General features: G+C 42.8%; 1 protein-coding gene across 1 annotated transcript; it reads right to left on the bottom strand.

The window, feature by feature from the left end:
* Positions 1–1,791: 1,791 nt before the first annotated feature.
* On the bottom strand, positions 1,792–23,327 carry LOC117886640 (fatty acyl-CoA hydrolase precursor, medium chain-like). Its single transcript, XM_034788635.1, has 15 exons — positions 23,234–23,327; positions 23,014–23,125; positions 18,569–18,773; positions 17,566–17,707; positions 16,250–16,383; positions 14,302–14,455; positions 13,488–13,589; positions 11,227–11,331; positions 9,388–9,438; positions 7,359–7,496; positions 7,182–7,262; positions 4,919–5,066; positions 4,066–4,197; positions 2,906–2,978; positions 1,792–2,410 (listed from the first exon to the last, which is right to left on the bottom strand). The coding sequence occupies exons 2-15, from the start codon at positions 23,084–23,086 to the stop codon at positions 2,233–2,235; spliced, it is 1,716 nt and encodes a 571-aa protein (XP_034644526.1). The 5' UTR covers positions 23,087–23,125; positions 23,234–23,327; the 3' UTR covers positions 1,792–2,232.
* Between the last annotated feature and the right edge of the window lie 3,465 nt (positions 23,328–26,792).

Here is a 26,792-nt window from a genome sequence, read left to right as displayed (position 1 = left end):
GAATAAAAAAGTGATTATAGGTATTCAATGTATTTATAAATGAACTGGAAAAGGGGGTAAACAAGGAGGTGGCTAAATTTGCAGGTGATACAAAATTACTCAAGATAGCTAAGTCCGAAATAGACTGTGAAGAGTCACAAAGGGATCTCACAAAACTGGGTGACGGGGCAACAAAATGGCCGATAAGTGCAAAGTAATGCACATTGGAAAACATAATCCCAACTATACATACAAAATGATGGGGCCTAAATTAGCTGTTACCCATCACGAAAGAGATCTTGGAGTCATTGTGGATAGTTCTCTGAAAACATCTGCTTGATGTGCAGCAGCAGTCAAGAAAGCTGACAATATTAGGAACCATTAGGAAAGGGAGAAGTAATAAGACAGAAAATATCATAATGGCACTATGTAAAGTGATGGTATACCTACACCTTGAATACCGCAGGCTGTTCTGGTCACCCTATCGCAAAAAAGATAGATTAGAATTGGAAAAGGTACAGAGAAGGGCTACAAAACTGATTATGGGGTATGCAACAGCTGCCATATAATGCGAGATTAAAAACTATTAACCTTGGGACTGTTCATCTTGGAAAAGAGAAGACTAAGGGAAGATATGATAGAGGTCTGTAAAATCATGAATGGTGCGGAGAAAGTGAACAGGGAACTGCTATTTACCCCTTCACATAACATAAGAACCAGGGGTCACCTGATGAAATTAATAGCAGGTTGAAAACATACGGAAGTACTTTTTCACACAACACATAGTCAGCTTGTGGAACTCATTGCCAGGGGATGTTGTGAAGGCCAAAACTATAACTTGGTTCAAAAAAGAATTAGGTGAGTTCAGGGAGGATAGGTCCATGAATGGCTATTAGCCAAGATGGTCAGGGATGCAAAACCATGCTCTGGGTGTCCTGAGCCACTGAGACCTTGGCTACACTCGCGGATTCACAGCGCTGCCGTGGTCGTGCCGCCAGCACTGCGAGAGCTCTCTCGCAGCGCTGCAAGTACTCCACCTCTCCGAGTACAGCTGCAGGCGCTGATTACACTGGTGCTTTACAGTGCTGCACTCGCTGCGCTCGGGGGGGGTGTTTTTTCACACCCCTGAGCGCAGCAAGTGCAGCGCTGTGAATTGCCAGTGTAGCCAAGGCCTTAGTGCCAGAAGCTGGAATTGGATGACAGATTAGATCATTCAGTAATTGCCTTGTTCTGTTAATTCCCTCTGAAACATCTGGCATTGACCGCTGTTGAAAGACAGAACACTGGGGTAGATGGACCATGGGGCTATCTGATGTTCTTAGGTATCTGGATTTGAGGCATGATCCTGTAAGGTGCTGAGCACCTGCAAATATTTTCATTATAAGGAACTGGAGAGCACTCAGCACCTTATATTGAACTTGCATTAAAATCAATAGCAAAACTCATAACTTCTGTGGGAGCAGATGCGAGGCCTATGAGTGACTAATGCAGGGGTTGGCAATGTTTGGCACGCGGCTCGCCAGGGTAAGCACCCTGGCAGGTCGGGCCAGTTTATTTACCTGCTGACGCGGCAGGTTCGGCCGATCGCGGCTCCCACTCACCGCGGTTCGCCGTCCCGGGCCAATGGGGGCGGCGAGAAGCAGCACGGGCGAGGGATGTGCTGGCCGCGGCTTCCCACCGCCCCCATTGGCAAGGGACGGCGAACCGTGGCCAGTGGGGGCCGCGATCGGCCGAACCTGCCGCGTCAGCAGGTAAATAAACTGGCCCGGCCCGCTAGGGTGCTTACCCTGGTGAGCCGTGTGCCAAACGTTGCCGACCCCTGGACTAATGTCTCCTGAGAGAGAAAATAAAGGGGGAATAAAGGACAACACTGCTACTCAGCATCTGCAACGTGTTACATGTACCATATATTATCATGATACTGTATTTGAACTTATTTGTTGTAGAATTTTTTGACAGTGCCAAACTCTACCACAGTGTTGTACTACAACTCTAGTCGGTGTTATTTTGTGAGCAAACATCATTGACTCTATTTAAAACTGAGTGGTCAGCCTGTTTTCTGCCTGGTTTGCAACACAGCAGCTCAGTTCCTCCTGGGACTCAGTTTTGCTCAGGTTCTTCTTTAACGCCTCATACATAAAATTAAACTACATTATAATGAATTACAAAATGAGTATTAAATGCCTCCCATTCAGATGAAGTCATCTTGTTTTATCTCACTGTACTAAAAGCAACCCATATGCTTCTCAAACTTTATAACTCTTTGTGTTCTCTCTTTCCTTCAGCCATCTTTTTAGGCAGGGTCTTTGTCCAGAACTCCACTCTGTTCTCTTTCAATTTCTTTGCTGCTTTCTGCTTTAAGTCTATTATAAGGTATTGTTCATCCACATTATACGCTGGCCATGTCACCAAACCTTCATCATTAGGATTTCTAGAAAAAAATACAGTGAAGAATCATCTTGCCACTTTTCTATCATTGCGATGAAAACTGCACAACACAGTGTTCGTTCATTAATTGTCAAGAGTCAGATTACTTGGGGAAGGGGAAGGACACAGTAGTGGTTAATTCAAGCTTTGCTCACAACCCCACAATCTCTGGCTCTTTCTGCTAAAATGATCTGTCATTAGCAGTGAAACATTTAAATTTTCTTCATTAGGTTTCAGCTCTAATGCTTCATTATATGCGTGTGATAGCTCAAGGCCTTGGACCTAATTTTTCTGTTTATCTGCAGGTTCAGTAAGATGGTCCTGCAGTAGATCACATTTGGCACCTTTTCTTTTTAACCACAGGAATTTGAAACTAGTTTGTTTTGAAATGAAATCTTAAACTCTGCAGAAATATGGGGCCCACCAGAAAAGTGCTGGCATAGTGTTTTCAGTAGCAATGACAAAATCTGACCCCTAATGAATGTATTATAAGTCTCACCCTTTTCGAGCAAAATTAGCCCAGTATTTCATAATTGTTCTGCTGAGTTTACCCTCTTCTTCTGTAGCATCACCTGAAGGCAAGATATGAAATGTAATGTCAGCACAAAGATTATACTAATATAGGTGCACTCAGAATTGATTCCAATTAAAAAGTATCGATAGTTCACTACTATAAGACAGGAAACAAAGATCACATCTCCTATATTTTTACAGCAGTGAGCCTGCTAATAGGGCTCAAATAATAATAATGTCACAGTTACTGGGCGAACTGCACCTCTGCCTCTTTCCTGGTTCTCTGCCCAGGTCTCAGGCCTTTAGCCATCACCTGCCAAGGGGGGAATCATGCAATTCTCAAACTCTGAGATCAGATCCTCGGTAGCAGTCCCCTGATACTAATTATGATTGCTTCAGCAGGTCTGATCTAGGCTCAGACTCTACAGTCCTGTTCCTGCAGGGGCAAATACAGTGGTAATCAATTACCAACCAGGTTCCTTTAAAAAAACAAAGTACCATTAGAACAAAAAGCATTTTGGAGAAAACATACTTTAAAAACAATAAAACAAACTATACGCATGTCTAAGCTTATGAGGTACCAAACTGCCTTCCACACTAGGACCCTGGTAGGACTAGTTCCTTCAGCAGAGCCTGAAGCTTGTTTCCTTGTCAGAGCTCACTCCTGAACTTACAGCACAGTTTTTAATCACCTCCTTTCAAAGGAATCAAGTCACCTTTGAATTGTTTATAGCCCTTGATCTGGTAACTTTCAGCTCTGGCAAAACCAGGTTTTCAATTTGTTTTGAGACTGAACAGAGAGTCCTAGAAGCTAACAACTTGCCCAGTTGTCATTCAAGCATGTGCTTGGGTGTTCTTATTTGGGAAGCCATTGTGCTGCCTTCATGCACAGACTGACCCCTATACATTTGAGCATTATAGGCCTATAGTAAACATTCCACAACTCCCAATATAAATTTGATCAATGCAGCCATACAGAAAATTCCAATAATCCAATATAAAATATTTTCACCTCACTGTCCCAGAAACATACAGTGTTCATACAACTGTTACATTTCAGTATTCACAACATTATTAGACATCAGTTCCACATGTCACAATAATGATACTTTAATAAGAATTCTTTAGCAAGCATAGAGACATCACCAGCTAAGAAGGGCTTTCCAAAAACATAGCCAGTTTCGTCGCCGTGATCCGCTTTTACAAAGTCTGGTCTAACACCTTCATATGAACTTGGTCGATGATGAAAATGATAAACGTAGACTAGGTTGCCAGAATCTAATAGAAAACAAAGTTAAGAAGAGTTCCAGTAGTAAAAATATATTCCACACAGAACAATACATTTTAATCAAGAGCTACTTTGATAAGATGCTGGCAAAATGATAGCCATTTTGTTGATTATTTATTTGATTATTAATACTAACTGGAATTCAGATGCAAACATACGTTACCAAAGATTAATGGAAAATAGTCATCTGCAGCACAATGAGCCCCAGACAGTCATAGAGCTGGTGCCAACAGAAAAAGTTCAGAAGTTCATCTGATACTAAACTATGCATTTGATTGTCCCTTAGACAGGACAATGTGAAGAACAGGAACCCCCTATATTCACTTCCATTGGTTTTCACTCTCTCATACCCACTGCAGGAGGTATATGCCTGCTCCTTCCCTGCAAACAAGAATGGGGCTCAACCCCCTAAACCTGCAGCTCTTTAGCCTTCCTGTAAGGGACCATTTCTTCTACCGTGTGTACAGCTCTCCTGGCTTTCATGGTAACATGGTTCTTTCAGGATCAATTAAAGACAGAGCCATGGCCATGCATTTTTTTAAATGAAGTTTCATGACAGCAGGAGATTGGGGCTGAAAAGCTGTTGAGATGATCCATTACAGACACAGGGATATAGACAGGAACCTACTTCCTGGTCAGGCTTTGAACAATGATATTGGTAGGATGGAATTTAACCTTTTTAAAAAAATATGTACTTAATTGGAAACTCACCTCTGCAATATCTAGCTGTTTGAATGCCTGGAACAACAAACACTGCATCTCCCATCAGTTCAAAAAGCCTATCTCGTAGCTGGGTAGGCTCCTCTATATTGCTTAGATATTCATTAGATAATAGATAAGTGAACTCAGCAGGAACATGCTAGAATGAACAATAAAGATACTTGTTATAATGATGATATTTATTGGAAACAACTGCAACATTTAGCAAGCTTCATTTTCCCTAGAACCCTTCAGCAGTCACTAGCTAACCCTATGAACACTAGACCATGTTGCCTCCTCCCACAGAAAATCCCACATCGTGGGGGAAGTACTCAAAACTTTGAGTTAGAAGTTGTGAGGTTGCCAACTTGTGCTCTCTTTGGGAGGAAGAGGTTTGCAGGACTGCAAAGGGGGCAGAGACCACTATATTAACATCCACACAAGTGTTATCAATCAGTAATGCTGATGAACAAACAGAAGTAGTGACACTAGCTCTAGTAAAAAGAACAGGAGTACTTGTGGCACCTTAGAGATTAACAAATTGATTTGAGCATAAGCTTTCGCGGGCTACAGCCCACTTCATCGGATGCATAGAGCAGTAAACTGCTCATCTTAATTAATTAGCCTCTTAGAGTTGGCAGGGCAACTCCCACCTTTTCATGTTCTCTGTATGTGTATATATATCTCCTCACTATATATTCCATTCTATGCATCCGATGAAGTGGGCTGTAGCCCGCGAAAGCTTATGCTCAAATAAATCTGTTAGTCTCTAAGGTGCCACAAGTACTCCTGTTCTTTGGATACAGACTAACACAGCTGATACTCTGAAACTAGCTCTAGTGACTTCCTTGAGAGCAATGCAACTTCGGTCTCCGCTGGAGGTCTCACCAAGACAAAATCATGGGATTTCCAGCCCTGCCCCAGAAAAAGCCTCCTCTAATTGGCTGCTTTGACCATTTGGTAGAAGAACTCTCCCCTCCCTCTGCTCAGGAGCTAATAGGAGTTTTTTTGGGAGAGAAGAGTGAGTAGCCAATGGAGTGAAGGGGGAGGAAAGAGCCTGGGTGTTCAGGGTGGCTCTGTTCCCTCCTCCTTTATGTAAAAAATGGATCATTGTGCTCCTGTCTCTCCCCTCTTCCTCCCTGGCTGCAACACAGGCCTAGGAAGGGGAAAAGTGGATCAAGACCTCAGAGAAGCTACAGAAGGAGCAGAGGTGTGCTGAGCAGCTGGTGGATCATGGATGTAGGGCAGGGGAGGGAAATGTGTAAATTAACGGCTGGCCGGGGGGATGAGTACCTGTGGGGCTTGGGGGGGGGGGAACACACCACAGAATTAATTAATTAGAAGAGTGAGATTTGGAGAGAAGCTGGAAGTTCTGTGCCATTGGGCAGCAACGAGAGCTCTGGCAGGAGGGGCTAGAATCACCTCACTGTATGCATTTGGGAGAGGTGACAACATGGTACCTGCCACACACACTGGGGATTTCAAAAAACTAAAGACAGACCAAAAATGACTATGTTCTTGTTAAAACGATCTGATGATTTTTGGGCCAATCCCAGGATTTTTGAACTTTTGATGTTCACGATACTCCATAGGGACCTATTCTTCTCCACATGGGAATAACCTATATAGGCGAGCAGAAATTCCATGAGTTTCCACAGATTTCTCCCACTGGGGAAGGGAACCAAGGTTTACCCCCACTCCTTTCTGTCAGAGGCCAAGATTTGAAACCCCCAAATCTCTGATGGATGTAGGTGGACCTCAGGGATAAACTGGAGATATACTCCCTCTTCAAGTCCCTCACCTCTGTGCTGCTGCCTGGCCCTCCCAACTCCCTGCAGCCCCATGACAATGCAATACCTGCAGGAGCCATGCTACCAAGGGCTTTCTGGCCTGCAGCTGCCCATCGAAACCCTGTTAAAGAATGGGACTCCATCTCACGTGGGAGGAGGGGGAGGAAGAAGAGCATAGGTTATAGCAGATTTTGTGGGGTGTCTAATCTCAAGAGGTAGCAGGATTGTGCTTCTCTTCTCTTCTCTTTCTGCCTGTTTGGCATGTTTCTATCAGCAGTATGTCGCCCTCTGTTCAGAAGTTTTAGCCCAGAATGAATCCCTCCCTCCCCCCATGATCTACACCTCTTCCCAAGAGGAAAGTCCTAGCCCAGCAATAAAGCAGTATGGTGTAAAATATTCTTGCACACTGTATTGAAAGCTGGGGAGGGAGATCTCACCTTGGACTATACCCATCATATGTGAATTAATTTGAAATAGTCTCTTACTGTAAAAAACTCTGAGCTCAGTAGCAGTGAGGTTACTGTTTCTTTGTCCAACCCTTCAGTGAAAGCAGGATATTTCAACATCTGCACACTAAAAAGAACATGACATTGCCCATGAATTCCTATATTTCTAAAGAGTTAACAGACTGGGCTATAAATAAAGCCCTTACAATCACTTACATTAGGAAGTAGCCATCCAAATTCATGGTTATTTGTCCCTATTATATATGGGACTGCATTGATTGCTTTTTCAGCCAGTAGCTCCTCAGGGCTCTTAGGAAAAAATACACCATCCAAAACTGCAGAGATAAATAGGGACTGCAGAAAAAAAAATACTTTGTTATTTATAAGTTACTTTTGCCTGTAGAAGATATTTCAAGTTTCCCACTGCAGACCTCAACCAAGCCTAAACAAGTGCCCAGGTGAGCTCATATGTTATTAGTGAAAGTGTAAGATGTGTATGTAAGAGATGAATACACATTTCAAGTCGTGTTCTGAGTTTCTCCTGCAGATTTTCTATCTGGTTTAACAATGTGTGTTCTGCCCTTTGTATGTCAGATGCTCATGGCACATAGATAAGTCAGTCAAATTCCATCCTTGCTTACACCATTCCAACCCTACTGGGTAGGGTGACCATATTTCCCTATGCTGAATATAGGACAGCTGGTGAAATTACTCGTATTCAAGAGAGTTCAACGGCAATCAATCAGAACTATGCAATACAAACGTTCAAATTAACATCAAGTTGACTGAGCCTCCGTTAAAAAGAAACACTGCATAGATGGATTCTTTTTATTTACCTTACCTTTAAGGCTTTAGGGTTCACACAGGGAGGGGTGACACACACACCCCTACACACCCCAACCCCCCCCACACACACACAGGGAGAGGTGACACACACACACACTCCCGTGCACCTCTCTCACACAGCAGGGGTGATCAACCAACCGACCAGACCCTCCCTGCCCGGCGCTCTCCGCCCTCCATGCCTGGTTGGGACTCCAGGATGGGCCTCCAGGAGATGCCTCTCCTGGTATTTGGCACTGTGTTTTCCCGAGGCAACACACTGGGGGGGCACATAAGGTCACATTCTGCCCCCCTCCCCCCAATTTCTGCCAGGATTTACACCAGAATGTGGCCAGCAGCAGCTTTTCAGCACTGTGCAGGAGGGAAGGGACAGGAGCTGCTTCCAGCCGCAGGGGAGGAGGAGTGGGGGGAAGGGGTGACCTGGCACGTCTTTGCAGAGCTCATCTCTTCTGCACTCCCCCCTCTCCCTGTCCCTTTCTGCCCACACAGTGTAAAAAGGCAGCTAACACCGCCAGGCTGCTGCTGGCCACCAACATAACCCAGCTGCCTCCTGGTCCCCCCCCCCCGGCTACAGTGCAGGCAGGAATGGGTTAAGCCCTAAAGATGCATTGTGCACCAGGGCCCAGGCAACCTGACTGCAGGGGCTTCAGCAGAGGAGGGTGCCTAGGGGATGGAGCAGTCCCACGCTCCCGGGGGGCAGGACCCAGGGCTGGGGGGTGAAGAGGGTGCTAAGCCTGTGTCCCGGGGGCTGCTGTGGAGCCTGCAGGTTCGGCGCATGAACAGGCTGGGAATTTCACCCCCCTTTTACCTCCCCTGCCACTCCAGAGCTTAGCTGAGGGCAGGGCCGGCTCTAGGATTTTTGCCGCCCCAAGCGAAAACAATTTTGGCCGCTCCTCCCCCCCGGTTTTTTCTTACCCCACCCCCGGCCCCGCCTCAACTCCGCCCCTTCCCCAAATCCCCAGCCCTGCCTCCTCCCCCCAGGCTCTCAAGCCTAGGAGGGAGGGAGGGAGAGGGAGAAGCAGCGCGTGCGCTGCGGCCACTCGGGGTCTCCCCCTCCCTCCCAGGCTCTCAAACCCAGGAGGGAGGGGGAGATCCCGAGCGGCCCGCAGCACGCGAAACAGCTGATTCGCGCGCCGCTGCTCCCCCTCGCTCCCAGGCTCTTAAACCCGGGAGGGAGGGGGAGAGCCCGAGCAGCCGCAGCAAGCAAATCAGCTGTTTTGCGCACCACGGCCGCTCGGGATCTTCCCCTCCCTCCCGGGTTTGCATTTTTCGTGTTTGTTCTTCCTGGGAAATTGTGAGTTTTGGTACATTCTTGCTGTGATTCCATCTCCCTTTTGAAAATGGGTTCATGACAGGACACAAACAGTTCAAAGCCCAAACACGAAATCAAAAAAAGTGTCACCTTTTCAGAGTCTCCAGATGATGCAGCATTCAACTGTAGTGTTGTGAATTCCTGCAAAAAGCAAGGAAGAGAAGAAAAGGATGAGTTGTGTGATGGTTGCCACTTTTTCTAATCTTACAGCATACATTTTGTTTATTTAATTTCAGTAAAAGTTTCAGTGTCATTGCAGACACGAGCTACAGTGTTACCTATCATCTTCACCATTTCCGCCTGTCTTTTCCCTATGTCTGCATCTGCTTAACAACAAGCAGGGTTACCCTAGGAACTTAGGAACTGCCAAAGAAGAATAGATCAGTGGTCCCTCTGCTGGCCTTCTGTGAGAATGCAATACATTAGAGGAAGGTGCAATACATGAGAGGAAGGTGCAATACATATGATATATGTGTGTATATATATCTCCTCAATATATGTTCCATTCTATATGCATCCAAAGAAGTGGGCTGTAGTCCACGAAAGCTTATGCTCTAATAAATCTGTTAGTCTCTAAGGTGCCACAAGTACTCCTGTTCTTCTTTTTGCGGATACAGACTAACACGGCTGCTACTCTGAAACATGAGAGGAAGGGTGAATATCACTAATAAAGCATCCTATGCAATGATGCTACGTTATGGGGGAAGTGGCAGTTCAGTCCTGATCAGCTGAAGAATAAGGATAGGCAGGACTTGACATTTTTATATTTTTCATTCTAATTTCAGATGCTACTCTTACTATACTCTAAGTAGGGGCTAGTGGTTTATCATCACAAGTTATATAAAAAAATAGCATGGTCACGGTAAAACAAAATCTAAGGTCATAAATATAGAGAAAATTGCCCCTGTAATGTTATTTATAGCCAAATGGCCTTTGTTTTGCAATACATTTTTTTTAAATCATGCAATAACATTTAACAGATAGCTAAGATTGGGGTTTTCAAAGGAGTCTAAGGATACCCAAATTTACTAGGAGTTGGACATTGAACTCCCGTAGGGTGATTTGAAAATCCCATCCTAAAACTATTTGAAACTGCCATCCCAGTTCCTGTCAGTTCAATCAAGGAAAGAACCACTCTCTGGTCTGCTTCCGTGACTGTCTCTACCACAGCTACAGGGACAATAGTGCTGCCCTGGTGCATCTCACACTTGCCCCATTACAGAAATCGTAGAGTCTGACACCTTTCCCCAACACAACAAACCACTAGACCTCCCGCTTCCCATGGTAGCCAGGCTTTAACATGATGACTCCTAAGGTTCTCAGGGAAATGAGGCTAGTTGTTTACTGCCACCTCCACCACATGGCAAAAACCTCAAATGTCAAAAGTTGTGAAAAAATCACAGAGGCCTTGATTCTGACAACAGCCAAGACAGAAAATGTACCTTTAGTCAGACAAGTCTAATCTTCATTAGAAGTTTATTAAGATACTGTATTTGGCCCTGTGGTTTAATTAATATGCACCATGTAATAGCACTGCTGTTTATCTGTTACATTTGTTACTTTTAATAGCGAGTGCACTCATGCTCTGGTTATCAGCGAAGGTAAACACAAATGGCCCACTGTCCTCTCTGTCACTCATCACTTTATAAATGTCTGTCCTATCTCCTTTTGCTCATTTTCTTTCCAAGGGCAATAACCCAAGTTATTAGGTATGGTTTATAACAAGGTAGCACTCAGAGACCCCAGTCACAATCAGGGCACCATTGTGGTCCCTGCCCCAAAGCGCTTATACTCTAGTGTCTTTAATTCCTCCTCTGATGCAAGCAGAAAGGGAAAATAAGCACACTCTTGGACCCAAGGTTGAAATCCTGTTTGTTTGCAGTAAAAGATGAACAGTCGCCACACACGGTGAGTTACAGTGCCACCTACCATCTTTAGCGTTATTTCTATTATTTCTTCCTCTGTCTTTTCCCTCAGACAATGAACCATTGCAGCAGAGCTGGTTGATTGGCAGCCAGATACCCTAGCAATTTTCTGCAATCAATAAAAAAAAAAGTCACTTTTAGTAGCTCTCTATGGAGAATAACAACAACAATATTTAGCTCTTAGATAGCACTTTATCCCTTCAGTGTGCTGTGTACACATGAAGTTTTGGGTGGGTCTGGGATTTTTCTCTACCGTAGGAGAAAGGGAGCTCAGCTGTACATTCTGGACTTCGTATGTTTCAAAAGCTTTTCAAGGGATGATGCTGCAAATAAATCATGCAGCTTTGTGCACTTGCTGGTTTGATTTACTTTCTTAGAGCTTTACAAACATTAACTCATCATCACAAAACTCCTCCCAGGTAGGAAGATGGGAAAACAAAGGCACAGAGGTTAAATGACTTGCGCAAGACAAAGAGGGCCTGTATCAGAGCCAGGATCACAACATTTAAGTGTTTCAGTCAGTCGCGTGCTTAGTAAACTACATTAGCTTTTCTCACATTTTGCGGCTAGAGGTCACACCTGTTGCTCAGCAGTGGAGTCAGCTGAGCCGGGGCAGCAGAGATATGGGCAGCTAGCTGGAAGGGAACCCATGGAAGTCCCTAAGTGGCCAGTCCCAGAGCACCTCAAACTGGCCTAGTGGAATCCTCCAAAAACTCAAGTGTCTACAAACTATAAAAACAACAAAGAGTCTGGTGGCACCTTAAAGACTAACAGATTTATTTGGGCATAAGCTTTCGTGAGTAAAAACCTCACTTCTTCGGATGCATAGAGTGAAATCTATACAAACTATAGATTTCATTGGTTCCAGTATTGGATACTAATTGTATAAGGTGACATAGTCTCTAGGACATTTCTGCCTCCAATAAGTTTGGTTATAATTTTGCTGTAAACTCTTTCTAATTTGATTGTTGCAGGAAGTAATAACAATACTTTACATTTTTACAGGGCCTTTCACATGAGGAAGTCAAATAGCTTCACAGACATTAATCAACTAAGCCTCACACATATCTGTCAGGCAGTTGAGGAGGCACGTTTCTTGGGGGGCAGGGCAAATTCCAGTTCTGTTCCTTGTCCCTTCGTTCCCAGCAGTGACCCCATTCCAGTCCCCACACCTCTCACAGGGACCAAGGTACTCCCTCAGCTGGGGAGTCTCCCCTCTATCTCATCCACACAGTGCATGAGTGCTGTCCTTCTCAGTGGACTCTCCTACGCTGTGCTGTAGGGGAGCAGACTCCTTGTGTTCTGGGCTGTGACACCATTTGGCCCAGCCACCCCTCATCTGGATGGAGGGCAGCCAAGCCAAATTTAAGTGGCACTGCAACCCAGTGCACCAGGTTGCAATGCCACCCACTGAAATTTGGCCTGGCTGCCCCTTCATCTTTACAGAGGGGGCGATCGAGTCAAATTTCAGTGGTGTTATGACCAAGCATCCAGAGAAACACTCCTAACTGTTCTGGGAGCAGCCATACTGATTTGGTACAGGCCTACTGCTTAAAAGTGGTCAGGCCATGCTCCCCCAGCTCTGTCTATGGAACTTGGAGCAAGTGCAAAAATCGGTGAGATGGGGACATTCATCCATTCCCAAAACTGGCGCCGCTGCTGTCAAGTAGGTAAGTATTATCCTCTCCCTTTTTAACAACCAGTTAAATGGCACAGCTGGGAATAGAACTCAGGTTTCCCACTGGCAGTAATACAGAGGTAATCAATTATTTTTTGACAAGGTCCAAATTTCTTGGTTAAAGTATAGTCAAGGTCCAGACTCCAGAGAAAATAAAACGAAATTAATAGCAATAATGATAATAAATAAACAAAAATATTTTGCGGTCCGTTCAAAAGCATCTGGCGGTCCAGATTTGGCCCACGGTCTGGCTATTGACTACCCCTGATGTACTCTAACCACAAAACCACACTACATTCCTTTACAATGGGATGCTGGGTGCCATTTTTTTTTAAAGTGGGAGTAAGACTAAGCCAAAAATATGTGCGTACATGTGCATCTGTGGATTTGAACATGCCGATATGATAAATAAACATATAAATATACATATAAATGTGTATTTGAGTATTAAAATATCAAGTATGCACAGTTTTCTTATTTCCACACAAACATGTAGATGCTCATGTCTACAGTTACTGTACATTTTTACAGGTGCAAGTCAGGTCCCAGCTTCTACAAATACAGCCTTGATATTACAAAGAACCTACATTAGCTTGTGCTTCAGGGTGAGCAGTAAACAACATGTTGATTGTAACTCCACTCTCTGAGATGGCCTTATGGAACAAGCCATTTGCCAGAGGAGATAAGACCTGAAAAGCAGGAAAAGAGGGAGAGCACAAACAATCTATTTTGACCACTGAATCACAAACTGCAGTGTCACAAATTACGATTTAACACCATTATTTCACTTTTAAAAGCAAATATTATTCGACTATGTCAAATGCTCTGTAGACTCAAGGGCTGATTTACTTCCAGACTCTCACAGCCTGGTGCAGATGATTATCCTGATTCCAAATATGCTGAGATTAAAAAAAAAAAAAAAAAAATGGGTGTGCAATGCACCCCAAATGCATGTCTATCTGTTACGTGCTGTTACCATGGCTGTACACCCAGACTGGGTGACTGTATGTGCAAGTGACCCTTAACGCAGATCTTAAGTGGGGCAGAGGCACTAACTTGGAATTTTTACACCTGGGTGAATTTTACTCTCTCTGGCCACAATTTTGTTCCCTACCACAGCTGTTTAAAATAATTCTGTACTCAAGTTAATTAAAGAGGAATCAATACTTGGGCTCCTAAAACAAATAGGCGATTGTATGAAAAGAAGAGTTTCATTTTTCAGAAAATTCTTTAATATCAAACCCTTCCCTCAGAGAAGGTTGATGTACCACAGTTCCCAGCTGCTTCAGTCTCCAATAATACTCAATCCTGTTGTCATCTCCCTGACTTTTCGCTCACAAACTCACAATAAAAATATAGGGCTGTTTTTTAAAACTCATTAGTGATTACTATAAAACCTACAAGGGCAGAAACACTGATTCCTCCCGCAGACTCTCCAAATATAGTGACAGATCCTGGATCTCCTCCAAAATGTTCAATATTTTCTTGAATCCACTGGAGAGCTGCCACTTGATCCAAATAACCCCAGTTTCCACGAGCATGTTCATCGCCAGAGCTGAAAACAAGAGACTATAAAGGGAAGTAGATAGCCTGGAGTTTTATAACATACATTGTGTTATATAAAATATATCCAAGGATGTGTCAAAGCTGGTAATGGAGCAAACACCTGAAAATGGAGCTCTTGGCAGTGTCAGAAAACAAGTGAGAAAACTCTGAACTCTGGAAAACTCAGGTCGGGACTAGCATCAGTTATCTAAATAGCACTCTTAGCCCTAGCCACTAGTGAAGCACAATCCAAGGGTACTCCTGTTCTTCTTTTTGCGGATACAGACTAACACGGCTGCTACTCTGAATCCAAGGGTATGTCTACGCTGCCGTCAGAGGTGTGATTGCAGCTCTTACAGTTATACCTGCATTAGCTTTAATCTAGCTATCAAATCTAGCTAAAAATAAAAGTGAAGACACAGCATGTCCCTGATATAGGCTGGCAGCACAAGTACGAGCCCAAGATTCCAAGAAGGGGCTTGTCCAGCTGGGTTCCATGCCACCATGTCTTCACTGCTTAGCTGTGCTAGCTAAAATAAAGCTAATGCAGATATGCCTACCTGAGCTGCAATCACACCTCCAGTTGCACTATAGAATAACAATGGCTTTTGGTGTTCAGATACTTTAGTGATGAGCACAGAATAAATGACAATAGCCCTAATGCCCCAATTCAGTAAAGAAGTTGGTGGGACTACTCATGGGTTTAAAGTTAGGCACAAGCTTAAACATCCTGTTGAACCGAGGCTTGAATACAGCAGTGCATAGTGCAAAGATAGATTAGATAAACCTGCCTAAGAATTAACCCAAAGTCCTAGAAGATGATATTTTTCAGGTCAGATTTTCCTTTCCTCTCCCCTGAGAGAAGGGCACCTGAAGTAGAGTATAAAAATAAAGCAGATAATCAAAGAGATCAGATTATAACTGTGTTCAAGATATAATTGAAACCTGGTAGTTTTCAGAGGGTTATTAATATGCTTACTGGTAAATTTCACAAACTTGGGATGCAGGTGTAAAATGTGGAAAAGAAGAATGGACGCTGCGTTAAAGGAGAATTAAGCATGTGACTTAAGGAGAGATGGATGTGCGATCAATCACTAAATATCTTTGGAATTTCTGCTGTGTGGATGACATCTTTATAATGATCCTGTCTTATTGTGGCTTCCTGGTCTTTTTTCCTTTAAAGTACAACCCACTGTCCGAAGCCCTACAGATGGGCATCATGTTGGTTTTGGTTCCAGGTAAATATATCTGTTCTCCAATATTTATTTGGGTGCATTGGTGTTATCCTATACTTGTTTTCCTTGTCTTTGGGAGAGGGTATTTGCAGGTAATTTATTTGTATCCTTGATCTTTGGTACCCAAATCAATCCTATTGTGTAAAAAAACACGAATAGGCTGAAGTGCTAGTTCACTGACCCAAACTTTCCCAAAGTTCAGGTAATGCTTAGCCAGGCTATGGATCTGAACTTTCCCACAATTTTAGGGCACTTAGGTCCAGGGTTTTGGTTATGGCCATCTCAAATTAACGATAAAACAAATATGAGTAAGAAACAAAAACATATAGTCCTTTCTCTTTTAGGCTTCTGCCTATATGCAGCAGAATTCCTTAAACAGCTTATTGGCTAGGTGGCATTAGGGTTTTCACTCAGGTTTCCCCACAGAAGGATGAGTTAATTTGTTATGGCTTGTGAGTTAAGACACTTTATACTGGATTGACATATGCTTGTCTTTTTCAGACTCAACCACTGGGGAGTACTGGTGATGGGAACATTACCCTGTGTGCATTTAGGGCACAATGTCTTACCTAAAATATCCAAGGATCCCTAGTCTGTATTGAATTGTTACAACCACCACATTTTCAAAGGCTGATAGTGCTGACCCATCATATGTTGAAGCTGCACCAATCACTAATCCACCTCCATGGATCCATACCATGACCTGAAAAAAGCAGGAAGAGTTAGTCACCTACATCTGTAACACCCTGATATTACTTCAGGTGTCAAATTCAAACCAGAGGGTTGCTATTTTTGCTGTGATAAAGTACTATTTTGTGTTATTGCACAACACGACAATTCTTGCTGGCTCAGCTGCTTGAGAGTATAGTAAAAAAAGTGGTAAGACTTTTGAGTCTGCACATCTCAGTTTTAAAGATAAATTATTATTTTATTAAATATTTATATTGTTATTATGCTGTTTTGTAGGGCTTACAATCTAAAGACACAAACAGACAAAGGGTAGGGGATGGGAATAGAACTTGCAAGCAGAGAAATATGGGGAAAGATTGATTCAGATTTGATGGTTACAAATTGTAGGGAGTTTAGGTTTTTTATTTTTAATTGGTGTAAGAGATAGAGAAGAAGGGAGCAGGAAAAGGAAAGAAAAAGAAAGGGAATAGTTACCCCTGTTTCTTCAATTCCAAGTGTCCTTGCAGAGTACTTCGTACACTAACAGAGATTCTATTTTCAAAGGACAATAAGGTTTTTCTTAGCTTACTTAGGAGACTAGCATGTACCCCTAGAAACTGGCATGGTATAGCAGTCTCTTTGGATCTCAGATCTAAGAAAACTCACATGGTATGAAATATACAGAATGGCATGAAGAATAAAATAGATGTTCATGAAATGTGGAAAATAATTCTGAGTTACAGTAACAGAAAATGGGAAACAAAATAAGAAACCACCAAACTGTGGCAGGTGCCTTCAAGTCATCCAGTTATGACAGGGCACATTTTTACTATTTACTTAGTTTCTCTCTTTTCAGAGTTTTGTGAAGGAAAAATGTGTCACATACAATAACTTATTTAACATTTCAGTAAATAATTATAAAATATTAGAGGGTTTATATGTTGTAAGTCTCAACAAATGTTTTAAAAATATGAACATGCAACTAGATAGATTGGTGCAATTTTCAAAAGCAGCCCCTAAAACTGCACCTGCAAGTTTGCATACAGCGGTAAAGTGTTGTGAAGTTTCTCTTATGGAATCAAATTGAGCCCTGCAGTATGTAGGCACTGACCTCCCTCAATGGGAGTTGTGCCCACTTACACCAAGATATAATTTGATCCACAGAGTTACACCAGGGATGAACTCCTGGCACCGATTTTGCAGTAAATTTGCTTACAGGTAACATGTCCTTGTCTGAGCTGGCAGGTGTGTACACGTTTAGGAACAAACAGTCTTCGGAAACTTGGAAAGGAAGTTTTTCTTTTCTATTAGTAAATGCATCCGATAGCTGCTGCCCAGTCACTGGGTCCTGTAGGCACCTTAACAATTAAAAATATATCAATAATATTCAACAGAATCATAGTAACAAAAACCATCAGATGCTCCATCCACAATAAATACAGCAAATCCACCTGTGATAGGTTTTCAGATTGTTGGCAACAGAGAATCATATCACTGTTTTCCATTTTTAACATAAAAACATTTTCTTCCCTGTGACTGCCAGCCAAAAGTGCATTAAGGAGTCATACGGACAATGGCCACAGCCTCCAGCAGAACACACTTACTTGCAGACTTTTTCGAAACACCATAGCAATCTGCCTGCAAATGGGCAGGAGCTAAGACATATAAGAGCCTCCTTGCAGTTGTTGTCATTCAGTGGAAATGCAAGTGGATTCTTTTTCACCTTATATTCCCCAATCATGTAGCATATTATAGATCTTAATCATGTCACTTAATGCACTACTGGACGGCATGTTGACACTACAGTGATGAGGGCAGAATAAGAACCGCAATAGAATAGACTGCCCTCAACTTCATATATGTAGCATTGGGAATGTGATTCATATGGCATTTAGTCCCTCCAATGTTTCTTAGCTCCTCTTCAGTTCTACTCCTGAGGTATATGTTTCATAAACATTACTAATTGGAGATTCAAAAGCCCCCCAAGGGAGAACATCATTGATGAAGAGTGGGAGTGGTCCATGGCTAATGCCAAATAAATATCCTGAGACTTACCTTTAAAACTCACCTAAGTTAACAGTCTACAGGCATTAACAGACCCCAGTTAAATGGTTCCACCAGAGCTCATTTTGCTAGATTTATTTTGCCATGAGTGTCAGTATTGTGTTCCTCCTTATTACACATTCCTACCCACCCATATGTTCATGTCACTGTCTTACATGGGTGGGTAGGAAGTTGCATCTCTGAGACCCTTCCATGGCTCAGCTGGCTCCGGTGGGGAAAATCTCAAAGGTCCAACAGGCGGCTTTGCAAAAGGAATTCCCAGGAAAATATCTACATATGTCTCAGCTCCATCAGCTTTGATTTGCTGCCCTCGGAGTTTCCCATATTTGGTAACCACTTCTGGGTGTGCAGCATTTTGTCCTGTGAAACATATACATAAAATCAGATTATATATCGGGAGGTTCAAAATGACCTGACAAGTTTCTAAGTGCTTCAGATGTTTATACATGTACCTTTGATTTCTTTTAAACATTTCATACAAAATATTTCAATAAATATTCACGAGCAAGTAAAAAAAAACCCCAAACCGTATCAATTTTAAGTCTAACCATGCTTCTGAGAGATCTGTATTAGGGTTGCCAATTTTGGTTGGACATATTCCTGGAGGTTTCATCACTTTGCATAATCTTTAATAAACCATTAATCTTTAATTCCTTGAGATATCAGGACAATCCTGGAAGGTTGACAACCCTAGTCTGTATATTGAATTCATTTATTATCAAAATATATGTTGTTCTTACAGGCAACTTGTTGCATAATAAATGTATGCCTGTAAAGTAGAAAGGTTTAATATTAAACTTGACCTCAATGCATGTATAATACAGAAATCATTATGCTGATTAATTGTTGGCTATGTGTTAAAGATATCAGTAGCAAAATAGTTGCTTATATGTCTTTCAAAAGTATGACCATTGTGCTATTTTAACAAATGGAAGTATTATTAAGGAAAACCTGGCAGCCAGGTTGATTGCCATGTAATGGCAACACTGCATTATTATTGTTTTAAAAAAACAACAGTGTTTCTTTAATTATCTTGACAAGAAGTGAAGTGCTGATCCTCTCTCCCCTTCCTCGGGACATTCTTCCTGCATCTTTATCAGCTTTGGGCTGATGGGGGCGTGACGTTATCTGACTAAAATATGACTGTATAGATCATTGTTGCAACCACTGTTATATATTTGCAGCAAATATTGTACAAAGGTTGTCGAGTAAGCTGTCTATGAAAAAGTTATGATTGGCTGGTTATGATTATGCTATCTGTATGTATGTATCATTTTTGTATGTGAAGTTATAAGTATTGGCTCTATACTTGGATTTCAAATGTTTGCTCCTGGGGTAACGCCCACAAAGTAATTAGCCAGCACATCTTGGAGGGACTATTCTAATTGAGTGGCCCATCAAAAGAACATTTAACTGACAATGACCCTGGGAGACGCCTATCTACACTTAATGAAATTTCCTGCTGTGACTAGGTGAAATGCACAGGCATGTGACTTGCCCATGTAACTCCAAACTCCATCTTGTTGCCGTGATTTTCCACAATAAAAACAGTGGAATGCCCTCCACATGGCAAAAGCTATAAAAGGCCCTAGAAACACCTCTATTGCATCTTCAATCCTGCTTCTTACCTCTGAAGGAAACTTGCTACAAACTGAAGCTCTGAACAATAGACTGAATGACCCATCCAAGCTGTGGCTATACTCCAGAGACTTGACTAAAGCCAGCAGTTTATTCCATCACTGCTACAATCCTGAACCAAGAACTTGGTCATTACTGTATGTAAGTGATTCCTTTAACCAGTTTGAACTCTCACCTTTCTTTCTTTCTTTCTTTCTTTAAATAAACCTTTAGATTTTAGATACTAAAGGATTGGCATCAGTGTGATTTTTGGGTAAGATCTAAGTTATATATTGACCTGAGTGTGTGTCTGGTTCTTTGGGCTCAGAAGCACCTATTATTTGATGAGATGGTTGTAAAGAACCACTCATCTCTGAATCCAGTGTTTTTGGTGGTGATATAAGAACTGAATGCCCGAGTAAATTGCCTTTATGTTTTCTTGTTAGCCAGTGTATTTTTAAAGTTTGTGTATTTAATGAAAGGAATTCAGCAGCCTTAACTCCATTTTAAGGCAGTTTTTTTTTTAAATTTGATTTTGGACAGAAGTTTGGCTAAGGCAGGGATGTTTACATACATATTCAATTTAGGTTGAGATTTGGGTTAAAGACCAAAATGGAGCTTGGGTTTGGGTTCAGCAGCATTGAAATATCACAAGTTGTTCACATGAGATGTCAGCGCAAAATGGTTTAACATTTGCAAAATCAGTTGTTCTTTCAAGATTTCTGCCACTTGGGATGAACTTAAGTTGGATCCAGAAAATAGGACTCTTCCAGTTTTACATTCTACCTGGAACTGAAACCACAGAGAGAATTTACATCTAGGGATTTGACTCCACACCCTGAACTCCAAAATTGAAGGGACTGGATTTGAAGATCTGTTATATAGTTAGAATTCAGTTTACAGAACACTCCGTAATTATCAAAACTAAGAAATGAGACTGAATTTTACTATTATTATAAGAGCCTGAACATGGATCAGGATCTGATTGCGCTCACCCATCCATAAACTGAGTATGGAAAATTTGATCTCCAGAGCCAGACTGCTTTATATACAGTGTAATGGGGAAAATGTAGTCAGTGGTTGGTAATATCAACAGTGAATTAATCACCCAGCATGCCCTGGATGTCATAGTGTCTCACTACACAGGTTTGATACCAGCCCTAATACAAATCTTAATTTTTACAAAAGGGTAAAAAGCAGCCAGGGCAGTGCTTAAAGTGATCTGAAAAAAGTGGGGGCTGGGGGGGGTATCATAATCTGGGAGCAGCCACTTTGGTAAGACAGTGCTTACAGTGCACCCTTCTGCAATCTGGCTGGATTTTTTTTCGGAGTCTCTGACCCCTTGCAATCCCTCCCAATTTAAGCACGGGGCCAGGGAAAGCATTTTTAATGTGTGGGAAAGTGGCAGCAACTGGAAGTACTGGCACTGCAAGTTAGTCTGGTCTGGTGTCTTTTACCCTGAACTGAGTCTAAACCAGGGGTAGGCAAGCTATGGCACGCGAGGTGATTTTCAGTGGCACTCACACTGCCTGGATCCTGGCCACCGGTCCGGGGGGCTCTGCATTTTAATTTAATTTTAAATGAAGCTTCTTAAACATTGTAAAATCCTTATTTACTTTACATACAACAATAGTTTAGTTATATATTATAGACTTATAGAAAGAGACCTTCTAAAAACGTTAAGATGTATCATTGTCACGCGAAACCTTAAATTAGAATGAATAAATGAAGACTTGGCACACCATTTCTGAAAGGTTGTCTACCCCGGGTCTAAACCAAGAGAATGCAAATGTCAATGCTGTATTGCACTGACCAAACAGACTTCTGCTTTTAACTGTGCACATAGGGCCAGATTCATTTCCAACACAACTTCAGGAAGATCCTGCCCGCACTACAAGTAGAACCACTCCTGGGAATTCAGTCACAGCACTGCTTACTAAAAAGTTGCTATTGCTAACATGGTGTTGTGCAGAGTGGACTTTCATAACCTGCAATCAGACCAGGCTTGCAGTACAAAGAGCCCCTGGTTGTGTTATTGTTCCTCCTGCTGCATCCATGCCAGCTGCCTCTGGCACAAGTGAGGGGAAAAGAACTTTCTGAGCCCTATGAAAAAGTGCTCAGGATCTGATCCAGATGCAGCTGAAGTCCAGGTTCTTTGGGAAGGGAATGTAGCTCGCTGTTTAGAAGGCTCTGTGTCAGGGCTGACTCCAGGCACCAGCTGAGCAAGCTGGTGCTTGGGGCGGCAGACTGTTCGAGGCGGCATTCTGCCCAATCCTAGGGCAGCACGGCCGTTTTTTATTTTTTTTGTTCCGCTCCAGCCGCCCTGTAGGGGGCAGCGGCGCGGAAGATCGGAGTGCCCTGCAGGGCAGTCCTCTTCCTTCCCTCCCCGCCGGAGCGGAGCCCTCACGGCAGGCAGCAGTAGGCGGCGCAGCGGGAAGGGTCGCGTGGCAGCGCCCCTGCTGTCACCCTGGCCGCCCCCTTCTCTCTCTCTCCCGCCCGCTCCCTCCTCCTCCCCTCCCCCCCCAGCCGGTCCCCCTGCACCTGCGCTCCGGCCACGCCGCAGGTTTGTTGTTGTTTTTTTTTTGCTTGGGGCGGCCAAAAAGCCAGAGCCGGCCCTGCTCTGTGTAAATCTGTAGCACTAAATAAGTATTTTTATTGCTGTTGAAGTAATACTAGTTAATTAATATTAACGCAGCTGTACCTGTTCCCCTAAGGGGAGCGCCCTTCACAATCCCATGGGAGTAATGCAGACACTATAAGAACTAAACTTGCAACAAACAGGCACATGCCTGAAAACAGGAAAATGAAAAGCATTTAAGAACCCTCTGATATTCAGACTATCATATTTCTTCCAAACAATGTATGAGTGCCCAGCTCCTGTGTTAAAACAACACACACATGCCATGCTGCTCCCAACTCACCATACTTCAATTTTTCTGTTCCCCCAGGAGAAGCAATAGTGTAAAATATTTTAAAATCTTACCGTTAACTGTAAGGGTTGTGAACCAGGCTGCAAAAATCAGGGACAGCAGCAAGATATTCTCACCAGTCGACATTTTGCAGGGTGCTCCTGTAGTCAGGGGGCCAGTTCCGTGCTTTAAATAGTCAGTAAAGCATAAAGGTTACATAAGAGTAACATCCAACATCTTACATAATTTCAGACATGGCTCATTTGCTGTTCAAAGTACACTGAAGTCACTAACCAGTAGCACTTTGGGACTGTCCTGAAATAATGGCTTCACCTTCTTTGACAGTTAAGAAAGAATTTGCTTAGATTATAAACTCAAACATTACAGTATAAGAAGGCGTGACATTCTGTAGACTGCCTGGATCATTTAACCCTATACAGGGATTAAGCAGCAAATTGGGTGGGATGTTTTGCTTAAAAACTGGCAGTTATAACAGTCAAAAAAATGTCTGATGGAACAGTTTTCCATTAGAAAATTCTGATTCAACTAAATCAAAACATTTTGCAGGGATGTATCAATTTCATTTAAAATTTCAGTGGGAAATTATTGAAATGTTTTGTTTTATTGTCTAAAAGTATAGCCAATCATTCATTATTAAGAATGTTTTAGAGACCAACTAATTAAACGTAGCCAATTTTTTTGTCTAGAGACCAACCAGTACAATACAAAAAAGAGACATATGTACCCTCTTTCCAGAAAGCATGTTTTATTTTGTAATATGTTCACCACACAGAAGGTGTGCTTCCAAATACGCCCCCCCATACTACTTATATTTATATCACAGTTGCTTACAAGTTAGAAAGCACTTTATATATCACCTAAGAATACTTGAATATTGTTTCCCATGCTGGTTGCCCCATCTCATAACGGATATAATGGAACTGGAAAAGGTTCAGAGAAGGGCAACATAGATGATTAAGGGTATGGAACAACTTCCATACAAGGAGAGACTACAAAGATTAGGGTTGTTCAACTTAGAAAAGAACTGATTAAGGGGCGGGAGAATATGATAAAGGTCTATAATATTATGGATGATGTGAAAAAAATGACTAGATAAGTGTCATTTCCCCTTTCACACAATACAAAAATCAGAGGTTACCCAATTAAATTAATAGACAGCAGGTTTAATACAAACAAAAGAAAGTACTTTTTACCCAATGCACAATTCTCCTGGGAACTCTTTGCCATGGGAAATTGGGATGGCCGAAAGTATAACTGGGTTCAAAAGAGAACTGGATAAGTTCGTGGAGGACAGGTCCATCAATGGCTATTAGCCAAGATGGTCAGGGACACAACCCTAAACCTCTACTACCAGAAGCAGGGAGTGGAAGACAGAGGTGACTCATTCCATAGTTGCCTTATTCTGTACATTCCTCACAAAGCGCTGTATGGGCCAATGTTTGAGACAGAGTACTGGGCAAGATGGACCAGGGGCTATCCAATATGGCAGCTCTTATGATCTTATGGTCCAAGAGCCAACCCACCAATTTGTACCAGTTCCTTAACTTGTTTCATTATCTCTGTTTTGGCTACTACATTTTAAACCAGTTGCTTGGGAAGGTACCTGTATCGGGACATAGAACAAATGTATCTTGCCTTTGACAAGCTTTATATTCGCTAATGCCAAAAGCTACAATTAACTTTGCAGAATTTTGTGGGATAAATAAGTGAGCAAAGTGGCCAGAGTTGTGGGAAGAACATAATATAATTCGGTAAACATAACTGCCCATATAATGGTTATAATACAATATTAATATGGTAAGCCCTATGCCTAACATATGTATTGGCTAACAGTTTCAACTTTATCATTTTGACTTATGTTATATTGTATTATAATTTATAATATACAGTAGACTCTCAGAGTTCTGAACACCAGAGTTACGAACTGACCAGTTAACCACACACCTCATTTGGAACCGGAAGTACACAATTGGGCAGCAGCAGACACAAATAAAGGTAAATGCAGTAGAGTACTGTGTTAAACAAACTACTAAAAAACTAAAGGGCAAGCAGTAACTCTGAGGTTCCACTGTAACATAAAGGTCAAAACTGACATATATTCTGAGCCATCATATAATGTAACATAAAAATTAAAACAATAAAATAGAAACAACTTTTTACCCTATCAACACAATACATTTTGATAAGATTGTAACAAAATATTTTGGTGTATTCTTTAACATTTCCTTGTGCGGATGAGATTTAGTTCCCATGGTTATGCTCACAGAAACAAACCACCAACCTCTGCAAAGCTGCTGGCCCCAAATTATGGGGCTAGTCAAGCTATGCTCAGTATAGGACTTAGAGTAGAGGATGAAGGGGAAGGGCCAGGGGCACAAAGGTGGTTATATGGCACTTTTGCAGGCTCTGATTTCTAGGTTTGTCATGGTCCAGTTCAGCCCCTACCATATCTTAGAGTAACTTCAGGCAGGAGTGGCGCCAGGATTTTTGCCGCCCTAGGCAGCAGCGCTCCTCCTCTGAGCATTCGGGGGTGGGGGTCCTTCCGCTCCGCATCTTTGGGGCACTTCGGCGGTGGGTCCTGGAGCGAGTGAAGGACTCGCCGCCAACCTTCCGCCAAAGACCCGGAGCAGAAGAACCTCCCGCCGCCGAATTTCCGCCAAGGGCGACAATATGTTGCCCCCCCAAATCCTGCTGCCCTAGGCGACCACCTAGGGTCGCCTAGTGGAAGCACCGGCCCTGACTTCAGGGCTCCTTTAACTTCTGTTGGCTGGACACAGTCCCCTATGGGGAGTTATGCTGGCAGGGGTTGCAGAAACACAGCATTCTGTTTCACATCTAGCCTGTGCATATAGAGGCCACTTTCTTATTAGTTCATATATGAATAATAAATATACAATATAAAATGTGCCTCTTATATAGCATTGGTATTGGTGACAGGCATTTTTTTGTGCAAGATGGGTCAGTCCTGGCTGGATGGGAGCCCAAGCTGTTGCCACATGTGTGGGAATGGAATAGGGGACATGACCCATTTATTTCCTGATGGTTCTGTAAAGGTACATGGGGGGCCTAGGATGGTGGGGGTTAGAGAAGAGCTCTCCCAGCCATGACCAGGCAGGACAGCTGCCAGCTGTACAGTTATGTTAAGGGAAACAGCCTTTCTTCTCCCCATTGTCCCCAGCCAGGGCCAGCTCTGCCGAAGCAAAAAAAAAAAGGTGCCTGAACTGTGCCACCCCAAGAATGGATGGAATGCCACCTCTTAGCATGTGCTGCCCCAGGCATGTACTTCCTACGCTGGTGCCTGGAGCCAGCCCTGTCCCCAGCTCCTTCTGCTTGCACCTCCTAGCACAGCCATAAGTTGCTGCTTCTGGTGTTTTATCCTGTTCAGGCTCCTGAATGAGAGGCGAGCAGAGAAGCCAGGTAGGAAAGGCAGATCAGGTTGTGCAGGAGACCCCCTTACAGATGGCCATAGCACACTTTAAGTTGACAGAACATGCAGTCAGAAAGCAAGATGTTTCCATTTTCTTTACTTGGCTCCTAACAAATAAATCAGGCATAACTTTCAGCCGTACTAGCTGGCTGTATTCAGGGGGATGTGTGTTTGGGGGGGGGGGGGGGGGAGAAGAGGTCACATTCATATTTGTTAAAAGTCCCTGTCATCCTTTGCAGTGTTTTGTGATCTCATGAGGACTGGGGTGCATGGGGCCATCTTATTGATGGCTAAGTACGAATTTCCTCCTGGAATATTTAGTATTTGCATAGCTAATACTGGTTTCTAAAATGTAGACATATATAAACAATGTTGCATCAAGAGCTGGGTGAGCGAAAGCAGTAT

Source organism: Trachemys scripta, chromosome 13, assembly GCF_013100865.1.
Source record: "Trachemys scripta elegans isolate TJP31775 chromosome 13, CAS_Tse_1.0, whole genome shotgun sequence".
In the NCBI taxonomy this organism is placed as follows: domain Eukaryota; kingdom Metazoa; phylum Chordata; order Testudines; family Emydidae; genus Trachemys; species Trachemys scripta.
The sequence above is the reverse complement of the archived record's forward strand: the minus strand, read 5'-3'. Positions and strand labels throughout refer to the sequence as shown.

Excerpts from the sequence above, each read along its gene's own strand:
- LOC117886640 (XM_034788635.1), bottom strand. The coding sequence starts at position 23,086 with ATGTCGACTGGTGAGAATATCTTGCTGCTGTCCCTGATTTTTGCAGCC. Across the intron at positions 7,497-9,387 it reads CATCTGGAGACTCTGAAAAG|TCCCTATTTATCTCTGCAGT; the intron begins GTGACACTTTTT and ends TTTTTTCTGCAG. Across the intron at positions 2,411-2,905 it reads GCTAATTTTGCTCGAAAAGG|AAATCCTAATGATGAAGGTT; the intron begins GTGAGACTTATA and ends ATTTTTTTCTAG.